This window comes from Salmo salar, chromosome ssa06 (assembly GCF_905237065.1).
Source record: "Salmo salar chromosome ssa06, Ssal_v3.1, whole genome shotgun sequence".
Lineage (NCBI taxonomy): Eukaryota > Metazoa > Chordata > Actinopteri > Salmoniformes > Salmonidae > Salmo > Salmo salar.
In genome coordinates this window covers 35,923,038-35,942,157 of record NC_059447.1, presented here as the reverse complement: position 1 = coordinate 35,942,157, position 19,120 = coordinate 35,923,038, and the positions used below count along the sequence as shown (strand labels likewise).

The following is a 19,120-nucleotide window of genomic DNA, read 5'->3' as shown; positions in this document are numbered from 1 at the left end:
CTACTTATATAACGAATATGAATTTGGAGGGCAGAAATGATTAAATATTAAAGCGTTAGACCTCTCACTAAAGGCATCAGTCATACAAAAGTCATACTTAAATCCAAACTGGTTCTCTAGTAAATTGGTAAGAATGTCTCATCCTATGTTCAAGAAGGGCCTTTTTCCCTTTATTCAGATTACACCTGCTCACTTTCGGTTGTTTGAAAAGAAATGAATCTCCAAAATATCGTTATTTTTTAAACAAGCCTTAGAAAGTTGGTTGCAATTTCAGTTTAATACACCTGATAAGACAGAACAAATAATACAACAAATATTGTGGCTAAACTCAAATATACTAAAACGTATTTTTTGAAGAAATGTTTAAAAAAGGTATCATTTTAGTGAATGATATAAATAGGACTGGTGGAGTTATGTCACACATTCAGCTAACACAGACATAGGGAAATATCTGCTCTACCCCAAATTACAACCAATTGCAGCATTACCACAAAAACGTTAGAGGCAAGTAGAAGGGGAAAAAAGTAAGGAACTTGTATGTCGGCCTTGTATTAAAGATCATAAATGGTTAAAGAAAAGTGTGATAAATTAAAAACCTATACCAATGTCATTTAAGGACTGAAAAACTGACAGCTGTGCCATATAAATTGCTATACAAAATTCTTGCAACCAATAGAATGTTAAATATATGGGGGATACAATCTTCCCAGCTCTGCAGATTTTGCTGTGAGGAGGCAGAGTCATTAGATCATTTATTTTGGTATTGTCCATATGTAGCTCGTTTTTGGTCACAGGTCCAGGAATGGCTGAATAATTGCAACATTTGCCTAGAACTAACGCTGCAGATAGCAAATCTGGGTGATTTGAAAAGCCATAGTCAATCAATCAATAATATAATTATTATTTTAGCAAAATATTTTTTTTTACATTTACAATCTGTAGAAGCTATGAGAATAGATTGGTTCAGTACTTTTGTGAAGCATCACAACACAGTTAAAAAATATATGGCTGTAACGGCTGTCGTGGTGAATGGATGACCAAAACGCAGACGGGATATGAATGCTCATCTTTCTATTTAATTAGAATAAAAATGAACACGGAAAACAAAAACGACAAACCGACAGTTTTACAGGCTATGTACTTACATACAGCAGTGCTAAAATCAACAACCCACAAACCCCAGGTGCAAAACACTCCTAATATATGACTCCCAATCAGGAACAACGATATCCAGCTGTTCCTGATCAGGAGTCACAAGACTAACACAGAAACAGACATACTAGAAAACACATACAGACTTCTTCTGCAAGGTCCTGACCAAAATTCTACACAACTACTCCCTCTGCTGGTCAGGACGTGACAGTACCCCCCCCCCCCCCCCTAAAGGTGCAGACCCCGGAATGCACCTTAAAAGAAAACACAAAAATCCCCAATACCACAACAAAAAATAATACCCCTTAAACAAAAAAGGGAGGGAAGGGAGGGTGGCTGCCGTCAACGACGGCACTAGTGCTACACCCCCCTCCCCAACCCACCTATCCTGGAGGTGGCTCTGGTTCCGGCCTACTGCCCTCCAGACTGTAGGCAGACTCATTGGGTTGCGGGTCGTAGATAGACTCACTCTGTTGCGGATTGTAGGCAGACTCTTTCCGATCAACGCTGTAGGCAGACTCATTTAGTTCACAGTTAAATATACACTTGTTCAGTTCCGGATTGTCGACAGACTCACTTGGTTCCGGATCGCTGACAGATTCAACCGGTTCCGGATCGCTGACAGATTCAACCGGTTCCGGGTCGCAGGCAGACCCAACCGGTTCCGGGTCGCAGGCAGACTCAACCGGTTCCGGGTCGCAGGCCGACCCCCTCGGTCCCGGGTTTCAGGCCGACCCCCTCGGTCCCGGGTTGCAGGCCGACCCCCTCGGTCCCGGGTCGCAGGCAGACTCCTTCGGTTCCGGGTCGCAGGCAGACTCCCTCGGTTCCGGGTCGCAGGCAGACTCCCTCGGTTCCGGGTCGCAGGCAGACTCCCTCGGTTCCGGGTCGCAGGCAGACTCCCTCGGTTCCGGATCGCAGGCAGACTCCCTCGGTTCCGGATCGCAGGCAGACTCCCTCGGTTCCGGATCGCAGGCAGACTCCCTCGGTTCCGGGTCGCAGGCAGACTCCTTCGGTTCCGGGTCACAGGCAGGCCCCCTCGGTTCCGGGTTACAGGCAGGCTCCCTCAGTTCCGGGTCACAGGCAGTCTCCCTCGGTTCCGGACTAGACACTGTTGCTGGATACTCTGGACTGCACACTGTTGCCGGATACTCTGGACTGCACACTGTTGCCGGATACTCTGGACTGCACACTGTTGCCGGACACTCTGGACGTTAGTACCTGGACTTCCTGTTTCCGGTCACAACTTGCAGACTTGTTTACGTGCTGCTGTGCGTTTTGTTGCCGATCTTACTTTGCTACCTGACTACTTTTTCATTACCGTATATTTTTAGTTTTTCCCTCACTCAACTTTTTTCTTTCAACTTTTTCACCCCGGAGGTTTTATCTGGACATGGTTCGTCAGGACTTCAAACAGCCGAAGCTAAGTAACATTAACATGATGCCTTCTAATTGCAGTCGTTGTACTTATAATATACAGGAGAACGATCGCCTTACGGCAAGGATAGCTGTGCTGCAAGCCCAGCTTCAGACGCAATCGTTAGGCAAGGGTAATTTCAGTGTAGGAAAGGATGAAACAGCGTCTGTGCCACCAGTAAGTACAGATAGTAACGTTAGTATAAACCCCCTCGCACGGTCCCCGCAGCCGGACAACTTTCTCATGGCTTCTGGAGGGAAATGCTGTAGGAATGCTCAACCGGTGTCGCTTATTCAGCCGACAGAAACTTTCAACCGGTTCTCCCCATTAAGCGAGTCGGAGTCGGAGGCCGAAACTTCTCTGGTCTCTACTCCTCCCGTTTTGGGGTCTGAGACGCCGAAGGCTCCCACCATTAGCTCTGACAAATTGAAAAACCCTAGTCATTGGCGACTCCATTACCCGCATTATTAGACTTAAAACGAATCATCCAGCGATCATACACTGTTTACCAGGGGGCAGAGCTACCGACGTTAAGGCTAATCTAAAGACGGCGCTGGCTAAAGCTAAAACTGGCGAGTGTAGAGAGCATAGAGATATTGTTATCCACGTCGGCACCAACGATGTTAGGATGAAACAGTCAGAGGTCACCAAGCACAACATAGCTTCAGCGTGTAAATCAGCTAGAAAGATGTGTCGGCATCGATTAATTGTCTCTGGCCCCCTCCCAGTTAGGGGGAGTGATGAGCTCTACAGCAGAGTCTCACAACTCTCACAACTCCCTGGTTGAAAACTGTTTTCTGCCCCTCCCAAAAGATAGAATTTGTAGATAATTGGCCCTCTTTCTGGGACTCACCCACAAACAGGACCAAGCCTGGCCTGTTGAGGAGTGACGGACTCCATCCTAGCTGGAGGGGTGCTCTCATCTTATCTACGAACATAGACAGGGCTCTAACTCCTCTAGCTCCACAATGAAATAGGGTGCAGGCCAGGCAGCAGGCTGTTAGCCAGCCTGCTAGTTTAGTGGAGTCTGCCACTAGCACAGTCAGTGTAGTCAGCTTAGCTTTCCCCATTGAGACCGTGTCTGTGCCTCGATCTAGGTTGGGCAAAATTAAAGATGGCGGTGTTCGCTTTAGCAATCTCACTAGTATAAAGACCTCCTCCATTCCTGCCATTATTGAAAGAGATTGTGATACCTCACATATCAAAATTGGGTTACTTAATGTTAGATCCCTCACTTCCAAGGCAGTTATAGTCAATGAACTAATCACTGATCATAATCTTGATGTGATTGGCCTGACTGAAACATGGCTTAAGCCTGATGAATTTACTGTGTTAAATGAGGCCTCACCCCCTGGTTACACTAGTGACCATACCCCCCTTGCATCCGGCAAAGGCGGAGGTGTTGCTAACATTTAGCAAATTTCAATTTACAAAAAAAAAAAAAAAATGACGTTTTCGTCTTTTGAGCTTCTAGTCATGAAATCTATGCAGCCGACTCAATCACTTTTTATAGCTACTGTTTACAGGCCTCCTAGGCCATATGCAGTGTTCCTCACTGAGTTCCCTGAATTCCTATCGGATCTTGTAGTCATAGCAGATCATATTCAAATTTTGGGTGACTTTAACATTCACATGGAAAAGTCCACAGACCCACTCCAAAAGGCTTTCGGAGCCATCATCGACTCAGTGGGTTTTGTCCAATATGTCTCTGGACCTAGTCACTGCCACAGTCATACTCTGGACCTAGTTTTGTCCCATGGAATAAATGTTGTGGATCTTAATGTTTTTCCTCATAATCCTGGATTATCGGACCACCATTTTATTGCATTTGCAATTGCAACAAATAATCTGCTCAGACCCCAACCAAGGAGCATTAAAAGTCGTGCTATAAATTCTCAGACAACCCAAAGATTCCTTGATGCCCTTCCAGACTCCCTCTGCCTACCCAAGGACGTCAGAGGACAAAAATCAGTTAACCACCTAACCGAGGAACTCAATTTCACCTTGCGCAATACCCTAGATGCAGCTGCACCCCTAAAAACTAAAAACATCTGTCATAAGAAACTAGCTCCCTGGTATACAGAAAATACACAAGCTCTGAAGCAAGCTTCCAGAAAATTAGAACGGAAATGGCGCCACACCAAACTGGAAGTCTTCCAACTAGCTTGGAAAGACAGTACCGTGCAGTATCGAAGAGCCCTCACTGCTGCTCGATCATCCTATTTTTCCAACTTAATTGAGGAAAATAAGAACAATCCGAAATTTCTTTTTAATAATGTCGCAAAGCTAACTAAAAAGCAGCATTCGCAAATGGAGGATGGCTTTCACTTCAGCAGTAATAAATGTATGAACTTCTTTGAGGAAAAGATCATGATCATTAGAAAGCAAATTACGGACTCCTCTTTAAATCTGCGTATTCCTCCAAAGCTCCATTGTCCTGAGTCTGCACAACTCTGCCAGGACCTAGGATCAAGGGAGATACTAAAGTGTTTTAGTACTATATCTCTTGACACAATGATGAAAATAATCATGGCCTCTAAACCCTCAAGCTGCATACTGGACCCTATTCCAACTAAACTACTGAAAGAGCTGCTTCCTGTGCATGGCCCTCCTATGTTGAACATAATAAACGTCTCTCTATCCACCGGATGTGTACCAAGCTCACTAAAAGTGGCAGTAATAAAGCCTCTCTTGAAAAAGCCGAATCTTGACCCAGAAATTATAAAAAACTATCGGCCTATATCGAATCTTCCATTCCTCTCAAAAATTTTAGAAAAAGCTGTTGCGCAGCAACTCACTGCCTTCCTGAAGACAAACAATGTATACGAAACGCTTCAGTCTGGTTTTAGACCCCATCATAGCACTGAGACTGCACTTGTGAAGGTGGTAAATGACCTTTTAATGACGTCAGACCGAGGCTCTGCATCTGTCCTCGTGCTCCTAGATCTTAGTGCTGCTTTTGATACCATCGATCACCACATTCTTTTGGAGAGATTGGAAACCCAAATTGGTCTACATGGACAAGTTCTGGCCTGGTTTAGATCTTATCTGTCGGAAAGATATCAGTTTGTCTCTGTGAATGGTTTGTCCTCTGACAAATCAATTGTACATTTCGGTGTTCCTCAAGGTTCCGTTTTAGGACCACTATTGTTTTCACTATATATTTTACCTCTTGGGGATGTCATTCGAAAACATAATGTTAAATTTCACTGCTATGCGGACGACACACAGCTGTACATTTCAATGAAACATGGTGAAGCCCCAAAATTGCCCTCGCTAGAAGCCTGTGTTTCAGACATAAAGAACTGGATGGCTGCAAACTTTCTACTTTTAAACTCGAACAAAACAGAGATGCTTGTTCTAGGTCCCAAGAAACAAAGAGATCTTCTGTTGAATCTGACAATCAATCTGGATGGTTGTACAGTCGTCTCAAATAAAACTGTGAAGGACCTCGGCGTTACTCTGGACCCCGATCTCTCTTTTGAAGAACATATCAAGACTGTTTCAAGGACAGCTTTTTTCCATCTACGTAACATTGCAAAAATCAGAAACTTTCTGTCCGGGGGTATCATCGGATAGGGCCACAGTGTCTTCTGATCCCTCCTGTCTCAGCCTCCATTATTTATGCTGCAGTAGTTTATGTGTCGGGGGGCTAGGGTCAGTCTGTTACATCTGGAGTATTTCTCTTGTCTTATCCGGTGTCCTGTGTGAATTTAAATATGCTCTCTCTAATTCTCTCTTTCTCTCTTTCTTTCTTTCTCTCGGAGGACCTGAGCCCTAGGACCATGCCTCAGGACTACCTGGCATGATGACTCCTTGCTGTCCCCAGTCCACCTGGCCGTGATGCTGCTCCAGTTTCAACTGTTCTGCCTGCGGCTATGGAACCCTGACCTGTTCACCGGACGTGCTTGTTGCACCCTCAACAACTACTATGATTATTATTATTTGACCATGCTGGTCATTTATGAACATTTTAACATCTTGACCATGTTCTGTTATAATATCCACCCGACACAGCCAGAAGAGTACTGGCCACCCCTCATTGCCTGGTTCCTCTCTAGGTTTCTTCCTAGGTTTTTGGCCTTTCTAGGGAGTTTTTCCTAGGGAGTTTTTCCTAGCCACCGTGCTTCTTTCACATGCATTGCTTGCTGTTTGGGGTTTTAGGCTGGGTTTCTGTACAGCACTTTGAGATATCAGCTGATGTACGAAGGGCTATATAAATAAATTTGATTTGATTTGATATTGCCGGACACTCTGGACGAGGCACTATTGCCGGACACTCTGGCCTGGTCTGACGCACTAGAAGCCTGATGCATGGGGCTGGTAGTGGAGGTACCAGCCTGGGGACACGCACCTCAGGGCTAGTGCGAGGAGCGGGAACAGGCTGAATAGGACTAGGCTGACTCATGGGAAGCTTGATCCGTGGTGCTGGTACTGGTCGTGCCAGACTGGAGGTACTCACTTCCGGGTCAGCACGAGAGGCGGAAACCGGACAGACTGGGCCATGGAGGTGCACAGGTGGTCTTGCTCGCACCTCCTGCACAAGCCGTCCTGGCTGGGTGGAACTAGCAGCCCTGTACGAGCGGGGTGCTAGTACAGGGCGAACTGGGCTGTGCAGGGGCTTGATGGTTACCGTGCGTAGAGCGGGCGTAGAGTAGCCTGGTCCTAGGAGGCATACCGGCAACCAGACGCGCTGCGCAGGTATCCTCCTACCAGGCTGGATGCCCACTCTAGCACGGCATCTGCGAGGGGCTGGAATAGCTCGCACCGAACTGTGCGTGCGTATGGGCGAGATTGTGTGCACCTCAGCAAAACACGGCGCCCTCCACTCCATACGCTCCTCCATATAATCACGGGTAGCTGGCTTATGGCTCTTCCTTTGCCTAGCCAAACTACCCGTGTGCCCCCCCCAAAATAATTATTGGGGGTGCCTCTCCGGCATCCTCGCCAGCGCGTACATAGCCTCATATCGACGCCTCTCCGCCTTGGCCTCCTCTATCTCTTCCCTTGGGCGACGGTATTCCCCAGCCTGGTGCCAAGGTCCTGCCCCGTCCAGAATTTCCTCCCAAGTCCATCTCTCACTATAGTCCATGTATTCCCTCTGCTGCTCCTTTCTCCGCTGCTTGGTCTTTGTTTGGTGGGTTGTTCTGTAACGGCTGTCGTGGTGAATGGATGACCAAAACGCAGACGGGATGTGAATGCTCATCTTTCTATTTAATTAGAATAAAATGAACACAAGAAACAATAGACGAACAGTTATCAGGCTAACATAAAGCAGTGCTAAAACAACAACCCACAAACCCCAGGTGAAAAACACACTCCTAATATATGACTCCCAATCAGGAACAACGATATCCAGCTGTTCCTGATCAGGAGTCACAAGACTAACACAGAAACAGACATACTAGAAAACACATACAGACTTCTTCTGCCACGTCCTGACCAAAATACTACACAACTACTCCCTCTGCTGGTCAGGACGTGACAATGGCAAATAGAAATCCAAAATGGATGGTGTTGAGAGATATATGGGAGGGGTTGAATGGAGCTGAAGGGTGGAACTAATAACAAGATAACCAATGTAAAACAAACGAGGTCTGTAAAATGTATATAGGTTCAGAAATTTTGTGAAATAGCACAGTTACAAATAGAAATCAAACTGGATGGACATCAGAAATAGAGGAAGGACTAAACACAAACAAAATATAACTATTGTAAAATAGATTGTGTCTGTAAAATGTTTATAAGATGTATAAACTGAAGGTAGAAGCCTAAGTGTTTATTAGTTTACTCCAATTGGGGGAAGGGTGGTAGGGTTTGCAGGGAATAATAAAGGTATATTCTTAAAGTATGTATGACTATATAGGTATGTGTATGTATATATGTGTATATGTATGTGTATGTATATGGAAAAAAATATATGGGGGATTGGAAATGATGCAGACAATTACATTGATGGAAGCAACAATCTTTCCGCAATATTAAGCTGATCCACCCCTTAAATAAAAAAAAAATAAAAAATGATGGAATTTCTCATGGAAGAATGGTGTAGCATCCCACCAATAGAGTTCCAGACACTTGTAGAATCTATGCATATTGAAGCTGTTCTGGAAGCGGGTGGTGGCTCAAAGCCCTATTAGGTTCTTTATTTTGGCAGTTACCTGTATATTGCTCCTGAAACTCAATATCATCAAACCACAGACCAGTCTGAAGAAAAGCTGGATTTCTTGAAGATCATAAAACATTCATTACCTTGAAAAACGATCAAAAGGTGGAAATTGTTCTTCAATACAGAACATTATAACACTTACTCTGTGTTGTTAAGGAAAGTTCTCACTTCTTCCAAAGGAGAACAACTACAGATGTATAAAGCTGCTTTAAATGGCCTAATCACTGCAATTTCAGGAAATTATTTTAACGCGAGGCATTAAACGGCTATTATGCTGATAATGACAGTGCTCTTAAAAGGCCTGCTTTCATGTTGTGGCATGTGCCACGTTTGGCAAGTCATGGGAGGATTAAATGGCTATGTTGCCAACGCAACTGTATACAGGCATGGGTTTATACATTCTAAATATTCTAAAAGGATAAGCAGCTTGATTCCAGCAGCTTCTCTAAAGAATAGCAGTCTAGCAGGTGCCAAGTCATTCATGCTGAAGATTTCCATTGATCCCCACACCACAGCTATTTTGAGGCCAAGTAGGGGTGTGTTGTAATTAGCCAAATGGAAAAAAATGACAACAAACGACATTGCACCAGACTAGACTGACATTTTAGCTCTTTATCCTTACTAGTGATGCTCGAAACCCATGCTACCCAACTACTTCTCTTTATCCTTACTAGTGATGCTCGAAACCCATGCTACCCAACTACTACTCTTTATCCTTACTAGTGATGCTCGAAACCCATGCTACCCAACTACTACTCTTTATCCTTACTAGTGATGCTCGAAACCCATGCTACCCAACTACTACTCTTTATCCTTACTAGTGATGCTCGAAACCCATGCTACCCAACTACTACTCTTTATCCTTACTAGTGATGCTCGAAACCCATGCTACCCAACTACTACTATGCTTGCTAAGAACGATTTGCACGAAAGTGACCTCGGGGTTGCAGCAGCATGCGTTTTGTCACGAGGAATCACTGACGTTCTCGGCCGACTGCACAGGAAGTGCACGGTGAGAGAGCATATGCACTGAAGGCGGGGGACCGGCAACGAGGCCTTGCTGCCCTCTCCATCTATTTCTCGCCTTCTCCATCACTTTTTCGTACTACCCCTTTGTGCCCTAGCAGAAATTCTCAGGTCGTTAGTGTTTAATTAAGATACAGGGCTACAACTACATCCTGGTCCAAGGACCTGCTGGTACACCTGGCAGAAGTTGGCTGACGCCTGAGCCAAAGCCTCTGAACTACACTCTGTCCTCTCAATGACTTTGCCAACACAGCGAGTGGTGACGTGCCGTGTTGTTTATTGGTTTGCTGGGGGTTACAATCACATGTGAAGAGATGAGAGTGCTAAGCCTTTATCTCAAATGAGCTGCTGTGTGTGCCCTTATGAGTGTGTCTGTGTGTGCCCTTATGTGTGTGTCTGTGTGTGCCCTTGTGAGTGTGTCTGTGTGTGCCCTTATGAGTGTGTCTGTGTGTGCCCTTATGAGTGTGTATGTGTGTGCCCTTATGTGTGTCTGTGTGTGCCCTTATGTGTGTCTGTGTGTCTGTGTGTGCCCTTATGAGCTGCTGTGTGTGCCCTTATGAGTGTGTCTGTGTGTGCCCTTATGAGTGTCTGTGTGTGCCCTTATGAGTGTGTCTGTGTGCGTGCTTGTGAGTGTGTCTGTGTGTGCCCTTATGTGTGTCTGTGTGTGCCCTTATGTGTGTCTGTGTGTGCCCTTATGTGTGTGTCTGTGTGTGCCCTTATGAGTGTGTATGTGTGTGCGCTTGTGAGTGTGTCTGTACCCCAATGCCTTTCCATGTGTCATTACCATTGTTTAGAATCGCATGTGTCAACCTGCTTTTCTGCTTTTGCGGCCATCTGCAAGCGTGTGTGTGTGTGTGTGTGCGTGTGTGTGTATTTGTGCGTACACATGTGTGTGTCCGCAAGACCATACGGCTGTCTGCTCCATTCATGAGAAAATAATGAGTGAAATACCCTAGAGGTGTAGAGAGACTCCCCTCTCTTAAGATCAATGGATTCAAATGAGACGCAGATATGTAAATACAAAGCAACTGAGCCGTGAGGTGGGCCCTTCTCAAGGGCCCGATGAGCCGGCATGCCAACCTGCTGTGCCAGAGTACCCATGCCCCGGCTGGCACCACGGATAGCAGCCACGCCATTGTCTGTACAACCTACAGCTATGTGTGAGTGTGTGTAGAGTGTGTGTGTGGTGTGTAGAGTGTGTGTGTGGTGTGTAGAGTGTGTGTGTGGTGTGTAGAGTGTGTGAGTGTGTGTAGAGTGTATGAGTGTGTGTGTGTGTGTGGTGTGTGAGTGTGTGCTGAGTGTGTGACTGTGTGTAGAGTGTGTGAGTGTGTGACTGTGTGTAGAGTGTGTGAGTGTGTGTGTAGAGTGTGTAGAGTGTGTGTAGAGTGTGTATGTGGAGTGTAGAGTGTGTAGAGTGTGTGAGTGTGTGTAGATTGTGTATGTGGTGTGTAGAGTGTGTAGAGTGTGTGAGTGTGTGTAGAGTGTGTATGTGGTGTGTAGAGTGTGTGAGTGGTGTGTAGAGTGTGTGAGTGTGTGTAGAGTGTGTGAGTGTGTGTAGAGTGTGTGTGAGTGTGTGTAGAGTGTGTGTGTGGTGTGTAGAGAGTGTGAGTGTGTGTAGAGTGTGTGAGTGTGTGTGTGGTGTGTAGAGTGTGTGTGTGGTGTGTAGAGTGTGTGAGTGTGTGTAGAGTGTATGAGTGTGTGTGTGTGTGTGTGGTGTGTAGAGTGTGTGACTGTGTGTAGAGGGTGTGTTGAGTGTGTGACTGTGTGTAGAGTGTGTGAGTGTGTGACTGTGTGTAGAGTGTGTAGAGTGTGTGAGTGTGTGTAGAGTGTGTATGTGGAGTGGAGAGTGTGTAGAGTGTGTGAGTGTGTGTAGAGTGTGTATGTGGTGTGTAGAGTGTGTGAGTGTGTGTAGAGTGTGTGAGTGGTGTGTAGAGTGTGTGAGTGTGTGTAGAGTGTGTGAGTGTGTGTAGAGTAAGTGTGTGGTGTGTAGAGAGTGTGAGTGTGTGTAGAGTGTGTGAGTGTGTGTAGAGTGTGTGAGTCTGTGTAGAGTGTGTGAGTCTGTGTAGAGTGTGTGAGTCTGTGTAGAGTGTGTGTGTGTGGTGTGTAGAGTGTGTGAGTGTGTGTAGAGTGTGTGAGTGTGTGTAGAGTGTGTGAGTGTGTGAGTGTGTGTAGACTGTGTGAGTGTGCAGAGTGTGTGAGTGTGTGAGTGTGTGTAGAGTGTGTGTGTGGTGTGTAGAGTGTGTGTGTGGTGTGTAGAGTGTGTGTGGTGTGTAGAGTGTGTGAGTATGTGTGTGTGGTGTGTAGAGTGTGTGAGTGTGTGTGTGGTGTGTAGAGTGTGTGAGTGTGTGTAGACTGTGTGAGTGTGCGTAGAGTGTGTGAGTGTGTGTAGAGTGTGTGAGTGTGTGTGTGTGGTGTGTAGAGTGTGTGTGTGGTGTGTAGAGTGTGTGTGTGGTGTGTAGAGTGTGTGTGGTGTGTAGCGTGTGTGTGTGGTGTGTAGAGTGTGTGTGTGGTGTGTAGAGTGTGTGTGTGGTGTGTAGAGTGTGTGTGGTGTGTAGAGTGTGTGAGTGTGTGTAGAGTGTGTGTGTGGTGTGTAGCGTGTGTGTGTAGAGTGTGTGAGCGTGTGTAGAGTGTGTGTGTGGTGTGTAGAGTGTGTGAGTGGTGTGTAGAGTGTGTGTGTGTGGTGTGTAGAGTGTGTGTGTGAGTGTGTGAGGCGTGTGTGAGTGTTTGTAGAGTGTTTGTGAGTGTGTGTAGAGTGTGTGTGTGTAGATTGTGTGTGTGGTGTGTAGATTGTGTGTGTGGTGTGTAGCGTGTGTGTGTGGTGTGTAGAGTGTGTGTGGTGTGTAGAGTGTGTGTGTGTGGTGTGTAGAGTGTGTGTGTGGTGTGTAGAGTGTGTGTGTAGAGTGTGTGTGTGGTGTGTAGAGTGTGTGATTGATGTGTAGAGTGTGTGTGTGGTGTGTAGAGTGTGTGTGTGTGGTGTGTAGAGTGTGTGAGTGTGTGTGTGTGTGGTGTGTAGAGAGTGTGTGTGTGGTGTGTAGAGTGTGTGAGTGTGTGTAGACTGTGTGAGTGTGCGTAGAGTGTGTAGAGTGTGTGAGTGTGTGTAGAGTGTGTGAGTGTGTGTGTGTGTGGTGTGTAGAGTGTGTGAGTGTGTGTGGTGTGGTGTGTAGAGTGTGTGAGTGTGTGTAGACTGTGTGAGTGTGCAGAGTGTGTGAGTGTGTGAGTGTGTGTAGAGTGTGTGTGTGGTGTGTAGAGTGTGTGTGTGGTGTGTAGAGTGTGTGTGGTGTGTAGAGTGTGTGAGTATGTGTGTGTGGTGTGTAGAGTGTGTGAGTGTGTGTGTGGTGTGTAGAGTGTGTGAGTGTGTGTAGACTGTGTGAGTGTGCGTAGAGTGTGTGAGTGTGTGTAGAGTGTGTGAGTGTGTGTGTGTGGTGTGTAGAGTGTGTGTGTGGTGTGTAGAGTGTGTGTGTGGTGTGTAGAGTGTGTGTGGTGTGTAGAGTGTGTGAGTGGTGTGTAGTGTGTGTGTGTGGTGTGTAGAGTGTGTGTGTGGTGTGTAGAGTGTGTGTGGTGTGTAGAGTGTGTGAGTGTGTGTAGAGTGTGTGTGTGGTGTGTAGCGTGTGTGTGTAGAGTGTGTGAGCGTGTGTAGAGTGTGTGTGTGGTGTGTAGAGTGTGTGAGTGGTGTGTAGAGTGTGTGTGTGTGGTGTGTAGAGTGTGTGTGTGAGTGTGTGAGGCGTGTGTGAGTGTTTGTAGAGTGTTTGTGAGTGTGTGTAGAGTGTGTGTGTGTAGATTGTGTGTGTGGTGTGTAGATTGTGTGTGTGGTGTGTAGCGTGTGTGTGTGGTGTTTAGAGTGTGTGTGGTGTGTAGAGTGTGTGTGTGTGGTGTGTAGAGTGTGTGTGTGGTGTGTAGAGTGTGTGTGTAGAGTGTGTGTGTGGTGTGTAGAGTGTGTGATTGATGTGTAGAGTGTGTGTGTGGTGTGTAGAGTGTGTGTGTGTGGTGTGTAGAGTGTGTGAGTGTGTGTGTGTGTGGTGTGTAGAGAGTGTGTGTGTGGTGTGTAGAGTGTGTGAGTGTGTGTAGACTGTGTGAGTGTGCGTAGAGTGTGTAGAGTGTGTGAGTGTGTGTAGAGTGTGTGAGTGTGTGTGTGTGTGGTGTGTAGAGTGTGTGAGTGTGTGTGGTGTGGTGTGTAGAGTGTGTGAGTGTGTGTAGACTGTGTGAGTGTGTGAGTGTGTGTAGAGTGTGTGTGTGGTGTGTAGAGTGTGTGTGTAGAGTGTGTGAGTGTGTGTAGAGTGTGTGAGTGTGTGTAGAGTGTGTGTGTGTGGTGTGTAGAGTGTGTGTGTGGTGTGTAGAGTGTGTGAGTGGTGTGTAGAGTGTGTGTGTGTGGTGTGTAGAGTGTGTGTGTGAGTGTGTGTAGCGTGTGTGAGTGTTTGTAGAGTGTTTGTGAGTGTGTGTAGAGTGTGTGGTGTGTGTAGAGTGTGTGTGTGGTGTGTAGAGTGTGTGTGTGGTGTGTAGAGTGTGTGTGTTGTGTAGAGTGTGTGTGTGTTGTGTAGAGTGTGTGTGTGGTGTGTAGAGTGTGTGAGTGATGTGTAGAGTGTGTGTGTGGTGTGTAGAGTGTGTGTGTAGAGTGTGTGTGTAGAGTGTGTGTGTGGTGTGTAGAGTGTGTGTGGTGTGTAGAGTGTGTGAGTGATGTGTAGAGTGTGTGTGTAGAGTGTGTGTGTAGAGTGTGTGTGTGGTGTGTAGAGTGTGTGTGTGGTGTGTAGAGTGTGTGTGGTGTGTAGTGTGTGTGCGGTGTGTAGAGTGTGTGTGGTGTGTAGAGTGTGTGTGTGGTGTGTAGAGTAGCTCTAAAAAATGAATGCAGTTTAAAAGTGACTACATTAAACAGCGGACCGTATTCTGTTTAGTGTCCTCCTGGTGACAGGGTTGGGGATTATAAAATGTGCTTTCATCAAACAGAAAGGAATATGACCACGTATGGAGAAAAAGAGTGTTGCATCACATTCGGATGAAAATGTTAATTTAAGTATTTTACTGCAAATATCAATGACAACGTCATATGAATCTATTGGCTTTTCTATTAACGTTCCTTTGGTGCAATCACACTGATTTACTCAGTGAGCAGCATAATGACGTGGACTCCTCCATCCCTGCCATTAGTGATTTTAGAATAGGAAGGGCTAGTGAGCAGTTCTAATGACATGCAATGATCTCATGGTGCAAGCATGTATGTGTCGTGCTGTCCTTCCTAATAAGCATCAGTCTGTCCTTGTCTTTCCAGAGTGATCAGATACAATCACGTATGGTTTGTGTGTATGTTCGTGTGTGTGTGTGTGTGTGTGTGTGTGTGTTGGGGTCAGTAAGTATGTGTGAGTGTGTGCTTGTGTGTGTGAGGCCATGGGGCCAGCCAAAGGGAACGGCTCTGACCCATCCAGACCTATACTGTCAGTCACTCAACAGGGAGTCATGTCACTCACTATCCTGACTGCTTGTGCTTGAGCTACAGGCAGGGTTACTGCACCATGTGTCTATGTTCCACATGTGTCTGAGTTCCACATGTGTCTGAGTTCCACGTGTCTGAGTTCCACATGTGTCTGTGTTCCACATGTGTCTGTGTTCCACATGTGTCTGAGTTCCACATGTGTCTGAGTTCCACATGTGTCTGTGTTCCACATGTGTCTGTGTTCCACATGTGTCTTGGGGGATATGTACTAGCATCAGTATGTGTGTTGAGTTAGTCACCATAGAGGAGGGCAGTGGATGATGTGTGGGAGTAACATCATTGTTGTTCATAAACAATATACACCCTCTACTTCAGGGCTGCCCAACCCTCTTCCTGGAGATCTACTGTCCTGTAGGTTGGACTGAAGACCCACAGGACGGTAGATCTCCAGGAAGATGGTTGGACTGAAGACCCACAGGACGGTAGATCTCCAGGAAGAGGGTTGGACTGAACACCCACAGGACGGTAGATCACCAGGAAGAGGGTTGGACTGAACACCCACAGGACGGTAGATCTCCAGGAAGACGGTTGGACTGAACACCCACAGGACGGTAGATCTCCAGGAAGATGGTTGGACTGAAGACCCACAGGACGGTAGATCTCCAGGAAGAGGGTTGGACTGAAGACCCACAGGACGGTAGATCTCCAGGAAGAGGGTTGGGCAGCCCTGCTCTACTTGATTACTCACACACGTTTTTCTCATGTTTCACACAGTCACACGTTTTCACATCTTTCACACAGTCACACATGTTTTTCTCATGTTTCACACAGTCACACATGTTTTCGAAAGCAAACTGTAGGCATGTTATAATTAAGCAATAAGGCCCAAGGGTGTGTGGTATATGGTCAATATACCATGGCTAAGGGCTGGTCTTAGGCACGACGCAACTCAGAGTGCCTGATACAGCCCTTAGCCATGGTATATTGGCCACATACCACAAAACCCTGAGGTGCGTTACTGCTATTATAAACTGGTTACCAACGTAATTAGAAAAGTAAAATAAATGTTTTGTCATACCTGTGGCCAATCAGCAAGCATTTGTGTGTGTGTGTGTGTGTGTGTGTGTGTGTGTGTGTGTGTGTGTGTGTGTGTGTGTGTGTGTGTGTGTGTGTGTGTGTGTGTGTGTGTGTGTGTGTGTGTGTATATTTGTGTGTGTGTGTATATTTGTGCGTACACATGTGTGTGTCCACAGGACCATACGGCTGTCTGCTCCATTTATGAGAAAATAATAAGTGAAATACTCTAGAGGCTTATAGGGCACCAACTACGCAGTTTATAATATACATTAACATACATTAACATTATATAACACATAACACTCTGTTCAATACTGGAGTATCACAGGCACTGTGTCTCACGTAATAATGAGGGCAGTTCTCAAATGCACATATGTAGAAATATCCAAATGCATAAAATATGTCTATATTATTTATGTTTGCATGAGTGGATAGGTTTTAGTGTATTTCTGTCTATGTGAACTGGTCTGTTGATAGACAGTGCATGTGAAAGGATGTCTTTAGTGAGTGGTGAGTTGCTTACCCACAGCCTTGAGGGAGGCGCACTTGTTAAAGCCCAGACCAAGGTTGTTGTGAGGGTGGGAGAGCGCCATCGCTGGACCCAGGGGTGAGAGGGCAGCGTTATTCAGGTGGTTGTGATCTGAAAGACAGAGAGAGGGAGAGAGAGAGATAAAGAAAACAAGAGAAGAAGAGAGAATGAGCTACTGTTACACCCTAATTAGTCCATGTGTACCACAATGTGTACCACCATGTGTACCATCATGTGTACATTTACATTTACCAGACGCTCTTATCCAGAGCGACTTACAGTAGTGAATGCATACATTTCATAGATTTTTTTTTTTTCTGTGCTGGCCCCCCGTGGGAATCGAACCCACAACCCTGGTGTTGCAAACACCATGCTCTACCAACTGAGCTACAGGGAAGGCTAGACTCCATGTGTACTACAATGCGTACCACCATGCGCACCACCATGCGCACCTCCATGCGCACCACCATGCGCACCACCATGCGCAACACCATGCGCACCTCCATGCGCACCACCATGCGCACCTCCATGCGTACCACCAAGCGTACCACCATGCGTACCACCATGTGTACCATCATGTGTGAGTAATGCTTAATGACCTGTATATTTATGTGTCTACTCTGTGCGTAGTGGGGGCTGGTGAAGATAAGGATGCATGCTGAGAAAAACATGTGACCACACTGTCCTTTGTATTATTGAGGCGGTGAAATATCCTCCCCTACACTAGAAAAAAAAGGTGCTATCTAGAACTGAAATGGTTCTTCGACTGTCCCCATAGGAGAACCCTTTGGAGAACCACATTTGGTTCCAGGTAGAACAGTTTTGGTTCCAGGTAGAACTCTTTTGTGTTCCAGGTAGAACTCTTTTGGGTTCCATGTAGAACCCGTTCCACAGAGGGTTCTATGTGGAACACAAAAGGGTTCTACCTGGAACCAAAAATGGTTATCCTATGGGGACAGCCGAAGAACCCTTTTGGAACCCTTTTTTCTAAGTGTGTATAGGAGGCATAGTGGCTAAAATCCCGTCTTCCGGACATCAACTAGTCTATTTCCCAAAGGTGTTTTGACAGGCACTACGACCACAACACAACACAACCACAACCACACAACAAGCCCACTGTACAGTACTAGCTATAACTATACCGTGTCAAGATTGTTGTGACCCGACATTAACCCTCATTCAACCAGACCCCCACAGTGGTGCCCCCTGGGTCACAGTGAATGGGGGGTTAAGGATGCTAATGTGGCCCAGTGGTTGCAGTCCCGGATGTGGCGCTCATTGGCGTGCATGAGCACCGCCTCTCTATCTGCCCCGTGGCGGTGTGAGGCCGGATGGATTGTTGTGGTACACACATGCAGAGCATCGACATGCAGATGGAAACTCTGCCCAGAGCCATTCATTTAGAGAGTTATGCCAACTTTTAGAATTTTGAATATTGTTATAATTCTAGACATTCAGTCACAAAGCATTGTTTAAATATTCCCTATGGTATATTTAGATTGTACATATTTTTTTTGTTTTTAATAACTTGTTGATAGATTAACTGTACTATCTGGTGGTGACCCACGGAGTTGCAGGACTGATTATGTCACGTCTAGCTAGCTTGCTATTATGATTTGAATGATGCAGCAACACCAGATCAACACCGTCTTACTGGCGCTTTTACAGTCGCTGAAGCATCACCCAGGTGGGTGCTACATTTCAGTATTGGACGATCTAGTCTATCTACGGAGGAGGAGCTGTGACTATCGAAGACGACTAGGTTCCAGATGAAGAGCTCTGTGGCCTGTCTGTTAGATGTCTCTACCTCCCTGCCTGGCTGTACCATCTATGTTCCCTCTTAAGATACTTCCTTTTCCAAACTGCCTTTCATCTAAAGCTATGGAAGACAATTTGATTTATGTGTTTATTTAATGTAATATCTTATGTTAAACTAAACTATCGCCCAAGAACTACCAGATCCCTACATTTGTTTTGTTAAATCGTTTTTTGTTTATTTTGTTTTTAAAGCGACTGAGATTCTACCTGGAATGAAAAACCATATATTGAATGAATATTATTATTAATACAATGGCATTGTTGAATACTCCTTTCTGATTGGCTTGAAGGGCATTCTAGAGTGTGCATTATTTAAGTGATAATGCCCGAAAAGCCAGTGTTTGGAGGATATATTGGCACAGGTGTTGTTAGGCAAACCGTGCCAATATATCCTCCAAACACCGGCTTCGAGGGCATTATCACTTTTATACAACGGGTTACCAACATATTCAAATAATGATTGACATTATCATTCAAAACGTTATTTTGATGAATTTATTCATACTATTTCAT

General features: G+C 45.8%; 1 protein-coding gene across 3 annotated transcripts in view; it reads right to left on the bottom strand.

Annotated features, from left to right (window-relative positions):
• LOC106607173 (protein shisa-8) overlaps positions 1-19,120 on the bottom strand; it is a 97,949-nt gene that overhangs the window by 11,727 nt on the left and 67,102 nt on the right. For all 3 annotated transcript variants that reach the window (XM_014203832.2, XM_014203830.2, XM_014203831.2), the window contains exon 3: positions 16,784-16,900. In XM_014203832.2, the coding sequence (XP_014059307.1) occupies positions 16,784-16,900 (117 nt within the window). The remainder of the gene's footprint in view (positions 1-16,783; positions 16,901-19,120) is intronic.